This window comes from Scardinius erythrophthalmus (genome assembly GCF_964197995.2).
Source record: "Scardinius erythrophthalmus genome assembly, chromosome: 11".
Taxonomy (NCBI): Eukaryota; Metazoa; Chordata; class Actinopteri; order Cypriniformes; family Leuciscidae; genus Scardinius; species Scardinius erythrophthalmus.
The window spans coordinates 971,927-991,572 of NC_138231.1; the positions used below are offsets into that span (position 1 = coordinate 971,927).

The following is a 19,646-nucleotide window of genomic DNA, read 5'->3' on the forward strand; positions in this document are numbered from 1 at the left end:
TCTGGGCTTTGTTTATAAAACAATCATCGTCGAAATGCAGGGAACAAACAGTCTACATAACTCCGTTTATGCTCTGTAAAAACAAACTTCATCCACTGGTGCCTTAACGCTGGGTTCTTTGGGAATCTGTGCAGGGTTGACTTGCCCTGGCAACCAAAAACACACTTCTTTGGTGACATTGGCTTCCCAAAAGCCGGGCAGGGCGCTTTGATGGCGAACTGCTTTCGCTCTCTTGCTCTGGTCTACGAGTGCGCGCGCGCCCGCGATCTTACCGGAGAAGTGCCCTTAGGACCCATATAAGGAAATTCCGCTACATCTGACGTCACACATGCCCATACTCGAAAAAAAACTTTCCGAAACTTGTGACAAACCGGAAGGAGCATTTTTGTAACAGAAATACTCCTTCAAACGTACAATTTAATTTTTGAAAATTTGTCCATGTTTAGCATGGGAATCCAACTCTTTAACAGTGTAAAAAACTCAGTATGCATGAAATAGCATTTCACCCCCCCTTTAATATTTTGTTTAGTAAACACCATACAGACTGTTTTAGTGTTTAGATAGACATGACCTAGTAAGCCAGTCATCAATGTGAGCCATTGCAGACGCAAGTGTGGATGCTATCTCTTGGTAGTTCTTAACATGTATAAAGATTACAGCATCATCTGCATACACCTGAAAAAAAAACATTTTGGGGACTCAACAGTTAAGGGATTAATGCTTCAATGAAAGCAGGTCTACATTACTGGGACTAGCCTGAAAATAAAAAAAATAAAAATCAATATCAACCTGCACTCATCCTTTATCCCAAGATATGATTCTATACTTGCGTGACAAAAACGAGTGACCTCAGAGGGGTTTGGGCATCAATATATGCAGTTATGCTAGTCCAGCCATAAAGTAATATGTAAAGCCTCAAACAGACAGAAGCTAAAACCTTGATGTGTGAAATATGAACAGGGGCCCCAAGTTAACTAGAACTTGGCAAATAGTAAAGTTAAAAGGCCTAGGCAGAAACTTGGCTTGTTTAGGTCAAGACAAGAATCTTAATGCACAAGAGAAAAAGGTTTAGTAGTGCAGAAGTCAAACTGAGAACAGTCATGAAAGATCCAACTCCAGACAGAAATGAATACCAAAGAGAAACATGTTGAGTTTCATGAGGTTTATTAAAACACTGAAATTCACTTGACCAGGTTAACTTGTCCACTAGACACCACAGTTTGCCCACTAGAGATGGTCTTGACGTGCACGTTTCTTCCTGTAAAAAGTGGTAGAGGCATGAGGGGCATTTAAATAAATTCAGTTCCTGAAGTCAACCTACAGCAAGCACTCACTTTTCCTAGTGCAGCTTTGCTCACAGGAGCCAGAGGAGGGATGGCACACCGCTGTACTACAGTGGATGAAGATCTAACAGAGGGGGAAAGGGTTTAGCTATAGAATTCACTGTAAAAAGCACTATTAAGGGTTGAGGTAAGGCTGCAGAGCATACGGTTTCCTGCAGAGGAGCCAGTGATGCTGGATCTACAAATGTGAACATCTTCACAACAAAGCGCTTGTAGTGGGTTGGGAACTGAAGACCAGATGATCCAGCCACTGGAACCAATGTGGTCAGGTAGCGATCATCCTGGTAAGGGCATCTGAAAGGCAAAGAGGCAGTCAGAAATGCCTTACACCACACTAGATGGGTAAAGACTGGCCTTACTCACCCATCAACCAGAAGATCCCATTGGGGTAGACTGAGTGGACTGGGGGTTGATGTCGCCCAGCAATGTCCCAGCATCAGGACAATGTTGGGGTCGGTCCTCTCCAAAATGTGCACCTCAACATACACAGGCTCCCGCAGGACTTTTGTAACTGGATAATCAGCGTCACTGTAGTAAGACGTGTATGCCTCGTCCCCTGAGGAAGAATGCAGCGTTTAACTAGAAACTGGAGCTTTAGAAAGGCTTTAGGCATACTTGGGACATACATTTACCTTCTGCACAGCCTTTGGTGACACATTGACCATTTGCCAGTCTAAGCTCCACCCTGAGGGGTCCAGGAGCAGCTACTGGTGGAGGTGGAGGAACGGTGTTGACCTCCACAACCAGAGCTTCCACAGAGCTACCAGAGTACCTACACTGGAAGAGAAGCCTGGACAACAAACAGTGAGCTTGTAGCATTTGTCAAATATTAACATTTATGATAAAGCATACGTCACTTACTCAAAATGGCTGTCCCTTGTAATGGAACCAAGTGGTCCGATACCCACTTCATATGAGGAGGTCATTCTGTTTTCATACACCACATATCCACTGTCCTCCTGCAATAGTAACATTGTTGGCATCAAATCCATTCTAAGCCATGCAGAACAAAACCACAAGCAGCTACTCACCATCATGCTTGTGCCACATGCAGTGACAGGGAACTGGTATATAGCAAAGAAAGGTGTGGATCCCACAGGACTGCAAGCTGGATCACTTCCACTCAGGAGACGGACTGAATCCAGGCTCAATCGAGGCAGAGTAACATCTCTAGCCACCACTACCACAAACTGACCATCTCTTATACACTGGACAGTCACTGGAACGAGTTACAAGAGCAGGTTATTGCGGAAAATCAGTTTAACATGAACGCCTCTACACTGACTACACTCTTACCTGCCTTCCCATAGTAACACTGCTGTCCATCAAAGCAGCAGTTGATAGCAGCACACTCAGCACCACTGATACCAGGTGGTCCACATTGGATCTGCTCATAATCAGCTACAGTACATTTGTCAAGGGGCTCTGCCTGTGCCACTGGCTGCTTAGGCTGAAACTGCTGAGGAAACTGTTGACTAGCTTGCAGTTGACCTGACTGAAGAAGCTGTTGACTAGCTTGCAGTTGACCTGACTGAAGAAACTGTTGACTAGCTTGCTGTTGACCTGACTGAGGAACCCGTTGACTAGCTTGCTGTTGACCTGACTGAGGAAACTGTTGACTAGCTTGCTGTTGACCTGACTGAGGAAACCATTGACTAGCTTGCTGTTGACCTGACTGAGGAAACTGTTGACTAGCTTGCTGTTGACCTGACTGAGGAAACCATTGACTAGCTTGCTGTTGACCTGACTGAGGAAACTGTTGACTAGCTTGCTGTTGACCTGACTGAGGAAACTGTTGACTAGCTTGCTGTTGACCTGACTGAGGAAACTGTTGACCTGACTGAGGAAACCGTTGACTAGCTTGCTGTTGAACTGAATGAGGAAACTGTTGACCTGACTGAGGAAACTGTTGACCTGACTGAGGAAACTGTTGACCTGACTGAGGAAACAGTTGATTAGCTTGCTGTTGACCTGACTGAGGAAACCGTTGACTAGCTTGCTGTTGACCTGACTGAGGAAACCATTGACTAGCTTGCTGTTGACCTGACTGAGGAAACTGTTGACTAGCTTGCTGTTGACCTGACTGAGGAAACTGTTGACTAGCTTGCTGTTGACCTGACTGAGGAAACTGTTGACTAGCTTGCTGTTGAACCTGCTGCAGAAACTGTTGACTAGCTTGCTGTTGAACTGGCTGTTGAAACCGCTGGTCAGTTTGCTGGAACATCAGAGCTTGAGGATTCTGGGGCAGACCACTCCACTTCGGAACAGCATCACTGAGAGCACAGAGCCAAACACAAAGTGCCAGAGACTGAGCTGCACACCAACTTCTTGCCATTGTTCAACAGCTAGTCACACTGCTGAGGTGCTGCCCTTTGGTCTTTTTGTACTCTACTGACTTTGGCTAATTAATGATAATCCCTCCCTCTTCATTAACAGTCATGATTCTCCAGACTTGCACGAGTGGGAGTTTATGCAACTAGGTGATTCTATTGTTTCTTAAGTCAATTTTTTCCCTTTTGAACATACATAAAACCACATTGAGCTGAATTCAGAATAGTATGCTAGTACTATTTCTGCCATTCTGAATTCAGCCTTTTTTATATTAGATGTTTTAGCTATTCTGGATTGTTTTTTTCCTTTGAAACACATCATAGTTTTCTCATGGCAACAGGTCTGTATAGTTAAGACAGTTTAAATCACACCTGCTAGCGCACTTCTTAAAATGTTTACATACTAGGTCAGCGGTAGAGTATACCATTTTGCGGCTGTTCGAACACATTCAACCACATGAGCATCTACTCTATGAAAGCAATTTGGTCGAATGTGTTGGACTACCTCTGGAAGTGGCCAAAAATAGAAAAGCTTAATAAAAATAATAATTAGCCCCTTTTTTACACCTTCATTTACCACAGTCCAGTTGTGATCCGACTTACAAAAATGCTTCTTAGTACCAGGTGTAAACAAGGCCTTGGACAGCTACCTAGTTGGGATTCAACACTTAAGGGATTAATGCTTAAATGAAAGCAGGGGTCCGTTCTTCGTACGTAAGCTAACTCACTAAGCTGGATTTGATTGTTGGCGATTTGGCATGATCTTGGATTGTTTGGTTCTTCGACGCTCATCCTGGACTTGCTGTCATAGCAACAGGTCCATAAACTTAAACGTGCTTGCGAGCAGGCTTATTTCATGTTAACAGGATTAGATCCCAGCTTTATAAGCGGAGGTGATACGGGAAGTCTTTCACAGCCATGTCTTGTCCATTTTTACGACAGGAACCTGTTGCTGAAGGTGCCAGAATAATTCGCAGAGCTTTTCGAATTAATTGCGTTTTGCGAGATAGACAGGATCCTTTAGCGCAGCGCGATAATCTACTTATTGAGAGATATAATTTTTCTCGTGAGGGTGTCATATACATTATTAATTTGTTGGAACCACACGTTAAATGTTCGACTCGTCGTAGTCGGGCTTTAAAGGGATAGTTCACCCAAAAATGAAAATTCTGTCAGTAATTACTCGCCCTCATGTTGTTCCAACCCCGTAAGACCTTCGTTCATCTTCGGAACACAAATTAAGATATTTTTGATTAAATCTGAGAGCTGTCTCACTCCACCATAGACTTCTAAGGGACTGAAACTTGCTGGCCCAGAAAAGTTATTAAAGAGATCGTTAATATAGTCTAAGTGACTACAGTGGCTTAATCTTAAGTTTATCAAGCGACGAGAATACTTTTTGTGCGCTGTTACGTCCAAGGACGTATTCATTTGTGTATTGTATATCAAGAGTGTTATTTGCCAGTGCATATGTGTTTCTCTCTCTCTCTCTCTCTAATTGTGTGTCTGATTAGTAGGATTGATGGCTACCACCTGTGCTCGTTACCTGTGAGCGCTGCTCGCGCACTGATTGGTGCGTGTCCTGAGGAGTCTAATATAAGACCGCAGAGAGAGCAAAGAAAAAGTGGAGAGACTTTGAGAATCTCCAGCTCTCCAGTCCCAGAGTCACAGAAGAAGGAATGAATGAACCAACAAGTTTATTCTCTCATGGCGTGTCTGCCTATACAAAAGGCAGGGGGGAAAGGATACCCATTACTTTTCTCCTGTTTATGGATTAGTTAGGGAGTGAGGGAAGTTATATGTTTTGTTTTGCTTTTTGTTTTGTATAGGTAAGTTAATGTTATCCCCTTTGTAGTTAGAGGTATTGTTTTGTTTTCTTTTGACTTGGGCCCTCCTCCCGAGGTAATACTTTTGTTTGAATTTATTTTGTAATATGTTTCTCTACTTTATATCTGTCTTTTTATAACGCCTGCTGACGTTAAATAAAAGGCAGACACGCCATGAGAGAATAAACTTGTTGGTTCATTCATTCCTTCTTCTGTGACTCTGGGACTGGAGAGCTGGAGATTCTCAAAGTCTCTCCACTTTTTCTTTGTTCGTCGTTCCCTATTTACCCCTAGATTAAGGGGAAGACGTAACAATTGGGGGCTCGTCCGTTTGTGCGACATATAGTTGAAAGCTTTTCAAGTGAAGAAAACATAGCGGTAAGATAATTTATTCTCTTCTCTCTTTGTGTTGTCTGTGATGTCTTCGTAATAGGGGAGGGGAAAGAGACTTCTTGTGGTAGGAGAAATGGAGTTTGATTTGACAGCTTTCACTCTTTCTCCTACCACAGAAGTTTTTGAACGTTGTAGAAAAAAAGATCTATTGTCGATCGCAGATTTTTTTAGTATTCGGGTGATGAGAGAGGCTACTAAACAGGTTATAAAAAAAGAGTTGTATGACAAGCTAGTAGAGGATGGTATTTTGGTAGAGGGTTCAGATAAGGAGAAATATCAGGATGTGGCACCTATATTTTTTTTTCAGATTCTGAGCAGGTGCGGTATGATCCCAGGTTGGAGATTAGACTTAGAGAATTAGACTTAGAAATAAAAAAACAAGAATGTGAGTCTCAAATTATTAGGCTGCGGGTTATAGAGGCGGAGAAGGAGCGTGAAGTTCAATTGCGTAAATTAGATCTTGAAGCGTTAAAAAAGCCGGTGCCCGTACCTCGTTCTCGACCACCCTCTATAGCTTCCCCAGTTTCGCCAGTTAGCCCTGATCATGCTTCTACTGTTTCTGCGTTTGACATTAGCAAATATGTTAAACTCGTGCCTCCTTTTAGAGAAGCTGAAGTGGATGCTTATTTTGTAGCCTTTGAGCGAATAGCTGGTAAGCTCAATTGGCCGAAAGATATGTGGGCGTTGTTACTTCAATGTAGTCTCGTGGGTAAGGCACAGGAAGTTATTTCAGCGTTAAGTTTGGAGGATTCGCTTGATTATGATGTGGTAAAGATGACAGTGCTTCGTGTATACGAGTTAGTTCCCGAGGCGTATCGCCAGAGGTTTCGATCTCATGCGAAGACATCCAGGCAAACGTATGTTGAGTTTGGAAGAGAGAAGAGAGCGTTGTTTGAAAAATGGTGCCTGTCTAGCAAAACTGACACCTTTGAACAACTTTGCGAATTGGTTTTGTTAGAGGATTTTAAAAAGAGTATTCCAGAAAAAGTTGTGCAGCACTTAAATGAGCAGAAGATAACCACGCTTGCCGAGGCTGCTGTATCCGCTGATGAATTTGTGCTCACGCATCGTAAGTTTTTCTTGCAAGAGTTACCAACTCCGAATTTTTCTTCATCCGCCGATAAGTTTGTAAGGGAAGAGTTCCCTTCTCAAAGTTTTTCTCGTTCGCGGAAAAACGATGTGCGTCCAAAAATGACTGGTCGTAATTCGGCGCGTCAGGGAGACAGGCGGGCTTGTTTTTACTGCCTGGATCCTGGACATTTAATTTCGGAGTGTAGGGAATGGAATAAAAAGAATGTGAAAACAAAAAGTGTTGCGCTTACGCAGATGCTGCCAGGGGTGAGAGAGGCTGATGTGTCTGGTTATGAACCATTTATTTTGAATGGGCAGGTTTCAATCTCTGATCTTCAGTTTACACCGGTGTCAATCTTGCGAGATACGGGTTCTTGTCAGTCATTTATATTAGAGAGTGTTTTGCCTTTTTCTGAAAAATCGTATACCGGTGCTGATGTGTTAGTACGAGGTATAGAAATGGGCTGTGTACAGGTGCCTCTACATGAAGTGGACTTAAAATCGGATTTTGTCTCTGGCATTGTTAAGTTAGGTGTTCGTAAGCAGTTGCCTGTTGCTGGAGTACATATTATTCTGGGAAATGACCTTGCTGGGGGCAAAGTTTTTCCTAGTCTGGTAGTGATGCATAAACCCATGGTTAAAGAGCAGCCTGACCTAGGTGTTCAGTTCCCTTCTGCTTTTCCTGCATGTGCAGTGACACGGGCTCAAGTTCAAAAGTTTCAAGATGTCGTTAATCTCTCTGATTTGTTTTTGAACACAGAATCCAAGACTGAAGAGACAGAGTCAGGTGAAGTAAGTAAAGTGACAGACACTTCACTGATTCTTGAAGTTCCTTTTAATGTTGGAAAGGAGAAGTTAGCAGTTGAGCAAAAATCTGATGTTTCCTTGGCAGAGTGTGTTAAGGCAGCGGTCAACGTGAAAGACAGAGCGGACGCTAAAGTAGGTTATTTTTGGGAGAATGATGTGTTAATGCGTAAATGGAAACCGCTTTATGATGAAAAAGGTTTGCAGGAGACGTTTCAAATTGTCTTGCCTGTCAGCTATCGTGCTCCAGTTTTAAGATTGGCACATGAAAATCCCATGGCAGGTCATTTAGGAGTGACAAAAACTGTTCGCCGCATTTCTAAATACTACTTTTGGCCCGGTCTTCGATCATCCGTTGTTAACTTTTGTCGTTCTTGTGATGTGTGTCAGCGTATTGGAAAGCCTAATCAGAAGGTGCCCGTGGCCCCTCTGTATCCCATACCGGTAATAGAAGAACCATTTGAACGGCTTATTGTTGATTGTGTGGGTCCGCTGCCCAAGTCCAAATCAGGACATCAGTATGTGCTAACAATCATGTGTGCAGCTACTAGATTCCCTGAGGCCATTCCCTTGCGTTCGTTGAAAGCACAGACGGTAGTAAAGGACTTGGTTAAGTTTTTTACCACGTTTGGTCTACCGCGAGTAATACAGAGCGATCAAGGAACTAATTTTACTTCTAAAACTTTCTCACAAGTTTTGAAGGAATTAGGAATTGAGCACCGAGTATCTAGTCCTTATCACCCTGAGTCCCAAGGAGCCTTAGAAAGGTTCCATCAAACCCTTAAAACAATGATCCGTGCATATTGTTTGCAGACGGGAAAGGACTGGGTGGAGGGGTTGCCTTTTCTGTTATTCGCTGCCAGAGAAGCGGTTCAGGAGTCCTTGGGGTTTAGTCCCGCCGAACTGGTGTTTGGGCACACCGTGAGGGGTCCGCTAAAACTGCTGTATGAACATTTGTTGATGAAAAATCCTTCTTCTGTATCTCTCTTGGATTATGTGAGTTCTTTCAGAGAGAGACTTCATAAAGCTTGTGATGTAGCTAAGGCCCATCTATCTGTTGTTCAGTTGAAAATGAAGCAGCAGTTTGACAAAAAGAGTGTTCGGAGGAATCTGCAGGTCGGTGACTCTGTTCTTGTGCTTTTACCAGTGCCTGGTGATGCTTTGCAAGCCAAATTTTCAGGACCATATGTCATAGAGCAAAAGCTCAGTGAAACTGATTACGTTATTCAAACTCCTGATCGTCGGCGAAAAACTAGAGTTTGCCATGTGAACATGCTTAAGGCATATGTGGAGAGGGAACCGAAAAATGCTCTGTCTGTAGACGTGCCATTGGTTTCTTCAGTGGTCACTATAACTGCCTCTTGTGCTGTAGAAGACGATGGTGTTGCCCAATCTTCTACTCCTCATCTGAAGAATTCCAGCATTTTGGATGTGCCTAGTAGAACATCTGTCTTATGTCATGACATTGAAGTGGGAAGTGCATCCCCGGTGAAACAACATCCGTATAGGGTGAATCCAAAAAAACGGGAAATTATGAAGTGCGAGGTAGAATATCTATTGAAAAATGGGTTAGCCGTGCCAAGTCAGAGTCCATGGAGCTCCCCATGCTTGCTAGTACCCAAATCAGACTCCACATATCGCTTTTGTACGGATTATAGGAAAGTTAATAGTCTTTCAACACCTGACTCGTTCCCACTGCCTCGTATTGAAGACTGTATCGATAGGGTGGGAGCAGCCAAATATGTGACGAAGATAGATCTGTTAAAAGGGTACTGGCAGGTGCCTCTTACGCCACGGGCTTCAGAAATTTCCGCCTTTGCTACACCCGATAACTTTCTTCAATATACTGTCCTTGCTTTCGGGATGCGAAATGCTCCTGCAACGTTTCAAAGACTTATGCAGAAGGTTTTATCTGATGTACCGAAGTGTGATGCATACATAGATGATGTGGTGCTCTATTCAGACAGTTGGACAGAACATATGACTAATCTTGAGTTATTGTTTACTCGATTGTCAGACGCTTCTCTGACTGTAAATCTCGCAAAGTGTGAATTTGCGAAAGCAGAGGTGACATACTTGGGAAAGAAGGTGGGTCAAGGAAGTGTGAGACCAATAGAAGCGAAGGTTTCTGCAATAACAACCTATCCATCTCCATCTAATAAACGTGAGTTGAGACGTTTCCTTGGAATGTGTGGGTATTATAGAAGTTTCTGTCAAAATTTCTCCAGTGTTGTGACCCCACTTACTGATCTACTCAGTGATAAGAGAACATTTGTATGGTCTAATGAGTGCGAGCATGCTTTTTTGTCTGCTAAAGATCTTTTGTGTCATGCCCCCGTTCTTAAGGCTCCGGATTTCTACCGTCCATTTAAGCTGCATGTGGATGCGAGTTCATCTGGGGCAGGAGCAGTATTGTTACAGGAGGACCATATGAATATTGATCATCCTGTATGCTATTTTTCCAAAAAGTTTTCAAAGTGCCAAAGTAACTACAGCACAATTGAGAAGGAAGCTCTTGCTTTAGTGCTGGCGCTCCAGCACTTTGAAGTTTATTTGGGAGGTAGTAGTGTGCCCATTATTGTATTCACCGACCATAACCCTCTGACGTTTCTTTCCCGTATGTGTAATGCCAACCAGCGTTTGATGCGATGGGCATTAATTGTACAGGAATACAATCTGGATATTAGACATTTGAAAGGCACTGAAAATGTTGTCGCGGACGCACTGTCCAGAGTAGTGTGTGCTGAACCATAAGAAAGGTTGTTTTTGTTTTTCCTAAAATTGGGGGAATATAGGAAAAATGTATTGGTGGGGGTGTTACGTCCAAGGACGTATTCATTTGTGTATTGTATATCAAGAGTGTTATTTGCCAGTGCATATGTGTTTCTCTCTCTCTCTCTCTCTAATTGTGTGTCTGATTAGTAGGATTGATGGCTACCACCTGTGCTCGTTACCTGTGAGCGCTGCTCGCGCACTGATTGGTGCGTGTCCTGAGGAGTCTAATATAAGACCGCAGAGAGAGCGCTGAGGAAGGGGAGAGACAGCGCGGCGTTTGAGATTGTTCCGCTCTCCAAGTCCAGACGAGCGAGTTGCGCTCTGTGGTGTATGTTCACAATGTGTGTGAGAATGTGCCTTTGTAGCTTTTGTTATTTATGATTAGACAAGTTTTTATGGGTAACGTAGGGGGGAAAGGATACCCATTACTTTTCTCCTGTTTATGGATTAGTTAGGGAGTGAGGGAAGTTATATGTTTTGTTTTGCTTTTTGTTTTGTATAGGTAAGTTAATGTTATCCCCTTTGTAGTTAGAGGTATTGTTTTGTTTTCTTTTGACTTGGGCCCTCCTCCCGAGGTAATACTTTTGTTTGAATTTATTTTGTAATATGTTTCTCTACTTTATATCTGTCTTTTTATAACGCCTGCTGACGTTAAATAAAAGGCAGACACGCCATGAGAGAATAAACTTGTTGGTTCATTCATTCCTTCTTCTGTGACTCTGGGACTGGAGAGCTGGAGATTCTCAAAGTCTCTCCACTTTTTCTTTGTTCGTCGTTCCCTATTTACCCCTAGATTAAGGGGAAGACGTAACATGCGCAAAAACAAAACAAAAATAACGACTTTATTCCACTATTCATTTCCTTCTCTCTGGGCCTCGAGTGAGTTAACGTAGTGTTTTTGCGCAGCGCGTCACACACATGACCAGTGTCGGCCAATAGTGAGCCCACGTGGTGACGTGCAACACTGACGCGCTGCGCAAAAACACTACGTTAACTCACTCGAGGCTGAATGAATAGTGAAATAAAGTCGTTATTTCTGTTTTTGTTAGCGCACAAAAAGTATTCTCGTCGCTTGATAAACTTAAGATTAAGCCACTGTAGTCACTTGGACTATATTAACAATCTCTTTAATAACTTTTCTGGGCCAGCAAGTTTCAGTCCCTTAGAAGTCTGAGGAGTGAGACAGCTCTCAGATTTAATCAAAAATATCTTAATTTGTGTTCCGAAGATGAACAAAGGTCTTACGGGGTTGGAACAACATGAGGGTGAGTAATTACTGACAGAATTGTCATTTTTGGGTAAACTATCCCTTTAACAACGGCACAAACTCTTTGCATTGTATTGAGATTCTTTGCGAGTGGCTCTTTCCTTTACACTATTGGAGATGCGGAAAACTTGGGGAAAAGTGCTGTCTGTCATGCCATTCGCAAAGTTTATCTGGCACTCAAGCAGTTTTTAGGGGGGTTTGTGGTATTTCCAAGCCACTTAAGACCACAGGTTGTGAAGCAGAATTTTTTTGCTATTGCAGGTACATTATAATTGTTAATTAAAGCTGCAAGCAGCAATGAAAAGGGCCCTCGCACCCGTGCCACAGCCACCCGGCGCCTTTAGGAAAACGCAGCACGTGGCCAGTATGTAAATATAAGAGGACAATGTTAAGTTAATTTGTATTTGCCACACTTCCTGCTACCAGCAGGTGGCGCTATTACTATAACCGAATATGAGCATGGTCATGTGTTCAGGACAGGACTCTTCAAACAAGTGAAGTTTGGGGCAGATTGGACATTGTATGCCTGAGTTACTGCAGGCTGTTTGTGGTTGCCTAGCAACATCAGAGCTGCAAGCAATTTTAATAGAACTTATATGATGATGCATATATCACAAAGGCTGAAACTGGGTGTGCACATCTACATTTGTCAGGCCGCCGAGGACACGCCATTCAACGAAAACTCAAGATCTTTTCAATTTAACGTCGCAAAGGCATTAAGATTACACTCACCAAATTTTAAGAGGATCAGATCAAAACTGTAGGAGGAGTTTGTTAAAGTACAACGTCTGGAAATGGCAAAAACTGCACAAAATCTGAGAGGAAATTCAAAATAGCTGACTTCCTGTTGTGTTTAGGGCTACGTTCCAAGAGACTTTTTGTAGGCATTGGGTCATTACATGTATTTACCAAATTGTATACCTGTACGTGAAACGTAGAGCTGGGGCAATAATGTAGGGGGTGCTATTGAGCCAATCACGTTCCTCAGGCTTCCCCAACGTGATTGGTACCATAGACTGCACCAAGGGCGTAACTTTGGGTCTACCATTGGGGGGGTTAAACTCGCTGCATATTTATTAATTTATTTATTGAATAATTTTCTTGTGTAAAAGGTAATTTGCCGTTCCTGTTTTAGAAATACATTGTGATACTTTTACTGATTTAGGCTACTTAACGTAAATGCAGTTGTTCACTTGACTATTTATGCCATAATGACACAGTGTTTAAGCACTAGCCAGCAGTGGCAGCTTCCAATTAATTGATTTTTTGTGTGTTCAATATCTTATAAAAAAAAAACTAAAAAAAAAAAAAAACTTAAAGATTAATCAATTGCATCACTGTATTGGCACCTACATGCAGCAAATGTATTATGCACAATTCAACTCTCAATATTACAATATAGGGTGGCACACTGGAGTGCAGCTTGCACCTTTATTCTGAACAGATTTCACATATTGGTGGGCATCACCAAAACTCACCATCCACTAACAAAATCTTTAAGTTTATCTGTTAAAATGTATTTTATTAACATCACATTTTAAAAACTTAACATCAAATAACAGCATTAAAAACTTTCAAAGAGAGAAAATGAAAGTGCAATTATATTATCACTTTGCATGAAATAAGACTCAAAAGTAGATAAAAAAAAATTGTGTTTGCATTTAGCCTCTGATAACATCAAATTCAGAAACTGGGAAAGTGTGGACTAGTTGTGCTTTGATTCATTTTGTCACTTTGCAAACTGCAAAAAGAACAAAAAAATTATAAAAAAATAAAAATAATGATAATAATCTCAAATTGAGCCGGAGGTGGTAAATTCCTAATAATTTACGTATTTTTGTTTTTAGGTATTTTAAGATAACTTACCTAAAATACGTTGCGCATACAACTAACGCGATCGTTATAAAGGTGTTTAAACAACAAAACACATCCACTTGCACATATTTGACAATCGGAATATCAGATATATCCTGCTATAGCTAACAAATTTGTGAAATTTTGAATAAAAAGAAATAAAAGCAGATCATCAGTCATTCATTCAGCGCTATTGTGGCTGCGGTGTGACAAGCAATGAATGACGCGTCTCCATGGGAACCATAAAGTGATAGCCTAGCTACTACTTTTAAACTTACGTGTAAAAAGGTTCAGCAAGGCTTACATTTAAATGTGTCTTTGTTTTGTTTTGAGTGTATGGTCAATAAATAAAGGAATTAAAAAGATGGGCACAAAACCTGTTTGTCGCGCCCCATTTGTCATGTCTCTATTCCCCCCCAGCAGTGGGCCGCGCACGCGCCCGCGCCTCACACTTTGAGAAACGCACCTCCGTTTGGTCAGGATTTTTCCTCTTTTTGGCTGGTGTCGACCATAGACTGTAAAAAATGGTGTCGACCAACAATGAAAAATCGTTGTCTGGCTGCCTTTCAGTGTCCTTTTTCATCTTTCCATCCGTTAGCATGCACCGTCAGCTTTCTCCAACCATTCATCCCAGCGACTGCGCAATATAGTGAACAAACTTGGTAGAGAAAGCGGGTTGGGTAATACCAAGTAGTCGGCGGTGCGGTGGGCGGGAAGTACATTACAGATTATTTAAAATATGATACTATCTTTCTTGCTGGCAAATGAAATAAAGAAAACGAACAAAAGTATTCATTCGGAATATTTCATATTTATTTTAATATGGGGGGGGGGGGGGGGTTATATTAGCTGGATCAGATTTTTGGGGGGGTCATAACCCCCGTAACCCCCGTGCAAATTACGCGCATGGACTGCACACACGTCCCCATCAAGGCCCCTATGAAGGGGATTTTGTGAACCGAAAGGGATTTCACAGTGTAAATGTGCAGGTAAATTACTATTACGATACTTAATATTCTAGATTAGTAATATCAAATAATAAAAAAAAAGTAATGTAATCAAAAAGTATGCAGTTGACTGATTAAAAATATCTTATATGGTGTGTGACTCCATGTCCTACATCACAAATGTGGAAGCAAAATGGCCTGGTTCTGTGCATAACTCCAAGGAAAAATTTAATATCAAGCTCACTGTACATACATTTATTCTGAGCCTAACAAAACTGCATTTTTCCATTAGGTACTGGGAAGATTTCAGTGTCTGAAAAGTTTGAGGGTTGCACCTGACAGGGCCTGTGAGATTATTGCATGTGCCATACTCCACAACATTGCCACCATCAGAAAGGAGAGGACCCCTGTGGTGGAGGTGCAGCGTGATGATGACCTCCAGCCTGATGATGACCTCCAGCCTGATGATGACCTCCAGCCTGTTGATGACCTCCAGCCTGTTGATGACCTCCAGCCTGATGATGACCTCCAGCCTGATGATGACCTCCAACCTGTTGATGACCTCCAGCCTGATGATGACCTCCAGCCTGATGATGACCTCCAACCTGATGATGACCTCCAACCTGATAATGACCTCCAACCTGATGATGACCTCCAGCCTGATGATGACCTCCAACCTGTTGATGACCTCCAGCCTGATGATGACCTCCAACCTGATAATGACCTCCAGCCTGATGATGACCTCCAGCCTGATGATGACCTCCAGCCTGATGATGACCTCCAACCTGATAATGACCTCCAACCTGATGATGACCTCCAGCCTGATGATGACCTCCAACCTGTTGATGACCTCCAGCCTGATGATGACCTCCAGCCTGATGATGACCTCCAGCCTGATGATGACCTCCAGCCTGATGATGACCTCCAGCCTGATGACCTCCAGCCTGATGATGACCTCCAACCTGATGATGACCTCCAGCCTGATGATGACCTCCAGCCTGATGATGACCTCCAACCTGTTGATGACCTCTAACCTGATGATGACCTCCAACCTGATGATGACCTCCAGCCTGATGATGACCTCCAACCTGCTGATGACCTCCAGCCTGATGATGACCTCCAGCCAGTGCACTTGGACCAACCTAGTGGCAGATCTGCACAGACAGAATTGTGGAACACCATTTTTGTTTTGTTTTTACAAACAAAAACCTTCATTAAATTAATAATAAAAGACAAGACAACATGCTTAGTTCCTTGTTTTATTTAATTTATTCTTTGTCAAGAAAAGCCACTGAGGTCAACAATAGAACTCTGTGTGAAATAGTGTATTAGCACTTACTCTGAAGTTCCTTTTGAAGCAACTCAATCTCTAGTGCCAGTGTTTTCTTCTTTAAGGTGTCAAGTTCTATTTCTCCCCTTAATTTTATTTTTTTCAGGTCAAAATACTCAATTTTCTGTTGTAGACTCTGTTTATATAGATTGTAGCAGGAAGGATTATGACCCCTCCTACTTGTTATGGTTTGGCCAATGGCCTGGCATCCGGTGCGTATAAGAGCATGGGTTACTTAGTGTGCGTCACTATCCGGGGCCGTGACGTCACCCAGGTGCCCTGCTGCTTTTTGCTGGAGTGCAGTGTCAGCTGTTGCTCGTAAAAGATCGCTGAAGCTGCTTATACACTGTCGGTGCTGTCTGTGTGCTTTCTGGAGAGTTCAGTATGGACATTTGAGACAGGTAAGGGAAGCATTTGTATGCGACTGTGTTTTGTAAATGAAGTTTTGCTTTGGCTGAGCAGGTAATCTGACTAATCTGTATGCTTAACGTAGTGTAAGATCTATCTGCGCTTTCTGCCGACGAGTTTTGTCGGAGACATCTGGCTCCATCCACCACATAGTTCGGGGATAGTAATCCCGGGACAGCAAGATGGCCGAGTCAGTGTCTCGGACAAGATGGCCGAGTCAGTGTCTCGGACAAGATGGCCGAGTCAGTGTCTCCGGACAAGATGGGCTAAGTCAGTGTCTCCGGACAAGATGGCCGAGTCAGTGTCTCCAGACAAGATGGCCGAGTCAGTGTCTCCAGACAAGATGGCCGAGTCAGTGTCTCCAGACAAGATGGCTGAGTCAGTGTCTCCAGACAAGATGGCCGAGTCAGTGTCTCCGGACAAGATGGGCTAAGTCAGTGTCTCCGGACAAGATGGCCGAGTCAGTGTCTCTGGACAAGATGGCCGAGTCAGTGTCTCCAGACAAGATGGCCGAGTCAGTGTCTCCGGACAAGATGGCTGAGCCAGTGTCTCCAGACAAGATGGGCTAAGTCAGTGTCTCCGGACAAGATGGCCGAGTCAGTGTCTCTGGACAAGATGGCCGAGTCAGTGTCTCCGGACAAGATGGGCTAAGTCAGTGTCTCCGGACAAGATGGCCGAGTCAGTGTCTCCAGACAAGATGGCCGAGTCAGTGTCTCCAGACAAGATGGCTGAGTCAGTGTCTCCAGACAAGATGGCCGAGTCAGTGTCTCCAGACAAGATGGCTGAGTCAGTGTCTCCAGACAAGATGGCCGAGTCAGTGTCTCCGGACAAGATGGGCTAAGTCAGTGTCTCCGGACAAGATGGCCGAGTCAGTGTCTCTGGACAAGATGGCCGAGTCAGTGTCTCCAGACAAGATGGCCGAGTCAGTGTCTCCGGACAAGATGGCTGAGCCAGTGTCTCCAGACAAGATGGGCTAAGTCAGTGTCTCCGGACAAGATGGCCGAGTCAGTGTCTCTGGACAAGATGGCCGAGTCAGTGTCTCCGGACAAGATGGGCTGAGTCAGTGTCTCCGGACAAGATGGCCGAGTCAGTGTCTCCAGACAAGATGGCCGAGTCAGTGTCTCCAGACAAGATGGCTGAGTCAGTGTCTCCAGACAAGATGGCCGAGTCAGTGTCTCCAGACAAGATGGCTGAGTCAGTGTCTCCAGACAAGATGGCCGAGTCAGTGTCTCCGGACAAGATGGGCTAAGTCAGTGTCTCCGGACAAGATGGCCGAGTCAGTGTCTCTGGACAAGATGGCCGAGTCAGTGTCTCCAGACAAGATGGCCGAGTCAGTGTCTCCGGACAAGATGGCTGAGCCAGTGTCTCCAGACAAGATGGGCTAAGTCAGTGTCTCCGGACAAGATGGCCGAGTCAGTGTCTCTGGACAAGATGGCCGAGTCAGTGTCTCCGGACAAGATGGGCTAAGTCAGTGTCTCCGGACAAGATGGCCGAGTCAGTGTCTCTGGACAAGATGGCCGAGTCAGTGTCTCCGGACAAGATGGCCGAGCCAGTGTCTCCGGACAAGATGGCCGAGCCAGTGTCTCCGGACAAGATGGCCGAGCCAGTGTCTCCGGACAAGATGGCCGAGTCAGTGTCTCCGGACAAGATGGGCTAAGTCAGTGTCTCCGGACAAGATGGCCGAGTCAGTGTCTCTGGACAAGATGGCCGAGTCAGTGTCTCCAGACAAGATGGCCGAGTCAGTGTCTCCGGACAAGATGGCCGAGCCAGTGTCTCCAGACAAGATGGCAGCCACCAAGCCTGTGTCTCCGGACAAGATGGCCGAGTCAATGTCTCCGGACAAGATGGGCTAAGTCAGTGTCTCCGGACAAGATGGCCGAGTCAGTGTCTCCAGACAAGATGGCCGAGTCAGTGTCTCCAGACAAGATGGCTGAGTCAGTGTCTCCAGACAAGATGGGCTAAGTCAGTGTCTCCGGACAAGATGGGCTAAGTCAGTGTCTCCGGACAAGATGGCCGAGTCAGTGTCTCTGGACAAGATGGCCGAGTCAGTGTCTCCGGACAAGATGGCAGCCACCAAGCCTGTGTCTCCGGACAAGATGGCCGAGCCAGTGTCTCCGGACAAGATGGCCGAGCCAGTGTCTCCGGACAAGATGGCAGCCACCAAGCCTGTGTCTCCAGACAAGATGGCCGAGTCAGTGTCTCCGGACAAGATGGCCGGTGTCTGTTCCTGAGCCGGTGTCTGTTCCGGATCCTGACGGGTCGTCTCCGCCCTGGCCGCCCGAGGGAGAGTCTCCGCCCTGGCCGCCCGAGGGAGAGTCTCCGCCCTGGCCGCCCGAGGGAGAGTCTCCGCCCTGGCCGCCCGAGGGAGGGTCTCCGCCCTGGCCGCCCGAGGGAGAGTCTCCGCCCTGGCCGCCCGAGGGAGAGTCTCCGCCCTGGCCGCCCGAGGGAGAGTCTCCGCCCTGGCCGCCCGATGGAGAGTCTCCGCCCTGGCCGCCCGATGGAGAGTCTCCGCCCTGGCCGCCCGAGGGAGAGTCTCCGCCCTGGCCGCCCGAGGGAGAGTCTCCACCCTGGCCGCCCGAGGGAGAGTCTCCGCCCTGGCCGCCCGAGGGAGAGTCTCCGCCCTGGCCGCCCGAGGGAGAGTCTCCGCCCTGGCCGCCCGAGGGAGAGTCTCCGCCCTGGCCGCCCGAGGGAGAGTCTCCGCCCTGGCCGCCCGAGGGAGAGTCTCCGCCCTGGCCGCCCGAGGGAGAGTCTCCGCCCTGGCCGCCCGAGGGAGAGTCTCCGCCCTGGCCGCCCGAGGGAGAGTCTCCGCCCGATGGAGAGTCTGATGATGATGTATATGGACGCCCTGGCCTCCAGATGGACTGTCGTCTCCGCCCTGGCCACCAGTTAAGCCATCACCCCCTGTCCTTGTTCCCCTCCATGGACCTGGCCCATTTTGACCCATGCCTGGACTTGACCACTGATACGGATTTCCCAAATAAATACTTACTGCAATTGGATCTTCTCCCTTGTTTCCTGTGTGTGGATCGTGACATAATGAAGGAGTTGCTGTTATTGGTCCCCATGGGTCTGAGAAAGAGCTGGCCCCAGGGACGATCTCCACAGTGGGTCATTCACATCCAACCCCAGGGCCGGCTCTTCTGCCGGGTTAATGTGTAACGAGTATTTAAAAAATTGTCTTAAAATCGCATTAATTTTGCCTTTTTTCTTGCAATACTTTGCCTTATATATTGCGTTGCATATATTTGACAATCGGAATATCAGTTATTGCATGCATGCCATAGCTAACAAATGTAAA

General features: G+C 45.1%; 1 protein-coding gene across 9 annotated transcripts; it reads right to left on the reverse strand.

Moving 5' to 3' along the window:
- Positions 1 to 1,125: 1,125 nt before the first annotated feature.
- LOC308698887 (zona pellucida sperm-binding protein 4-like) lies at positions 1,126 to 3,771 on the reverse strand. 9 transcript variants are annotated; one of them, XM_081379335.1, is made up of 10 exons: positions 3,336 to 3,699; positions 2,979 to 3,278; positions 2,640 to 2,942; positions 2,375 to 2,562; positions 2,205 to 2,302; positions 1,976 to 2,133; positions 1,707 to 1,899; positions 1,490 to 1,637; positions 1,335 to 1,407; positions 1,128 to 1,258 (listed from the first exon to the last, which is right to left on the reverse strand). In XM_081379335.1, the coding sequence occupies exons 1-10, from the start codon at positions 3,676 to 3,678 to the stop codon at positions 1,182 to 1,184; spliced, it is 1,881 nt and encodes a 626-aa protein (XP_081235461.1). In that variant the 5' UTR covers positions 3,679 to 3,699; the 3' UTR covers positions 1,128 to 1,181. The 9 variants fall into 9 exon arrangements, with proteins under 9 accessions (XP_081235462.1, XP_081235463.1, XP_081235457.1 ...); XM_081379336.1 differs by having other exon boundaries at positions 1,126 to 1,258; positions 2,640 to 3,179; XM_081379337.1 differs by having other exon boundaries at positions 1,126 to 1,258; positions 2,640 to 3,158; positions 3,315 to 3,699.
- Positions 3,772 to 19,646: the final 15,875 nt, after the last annotated feature.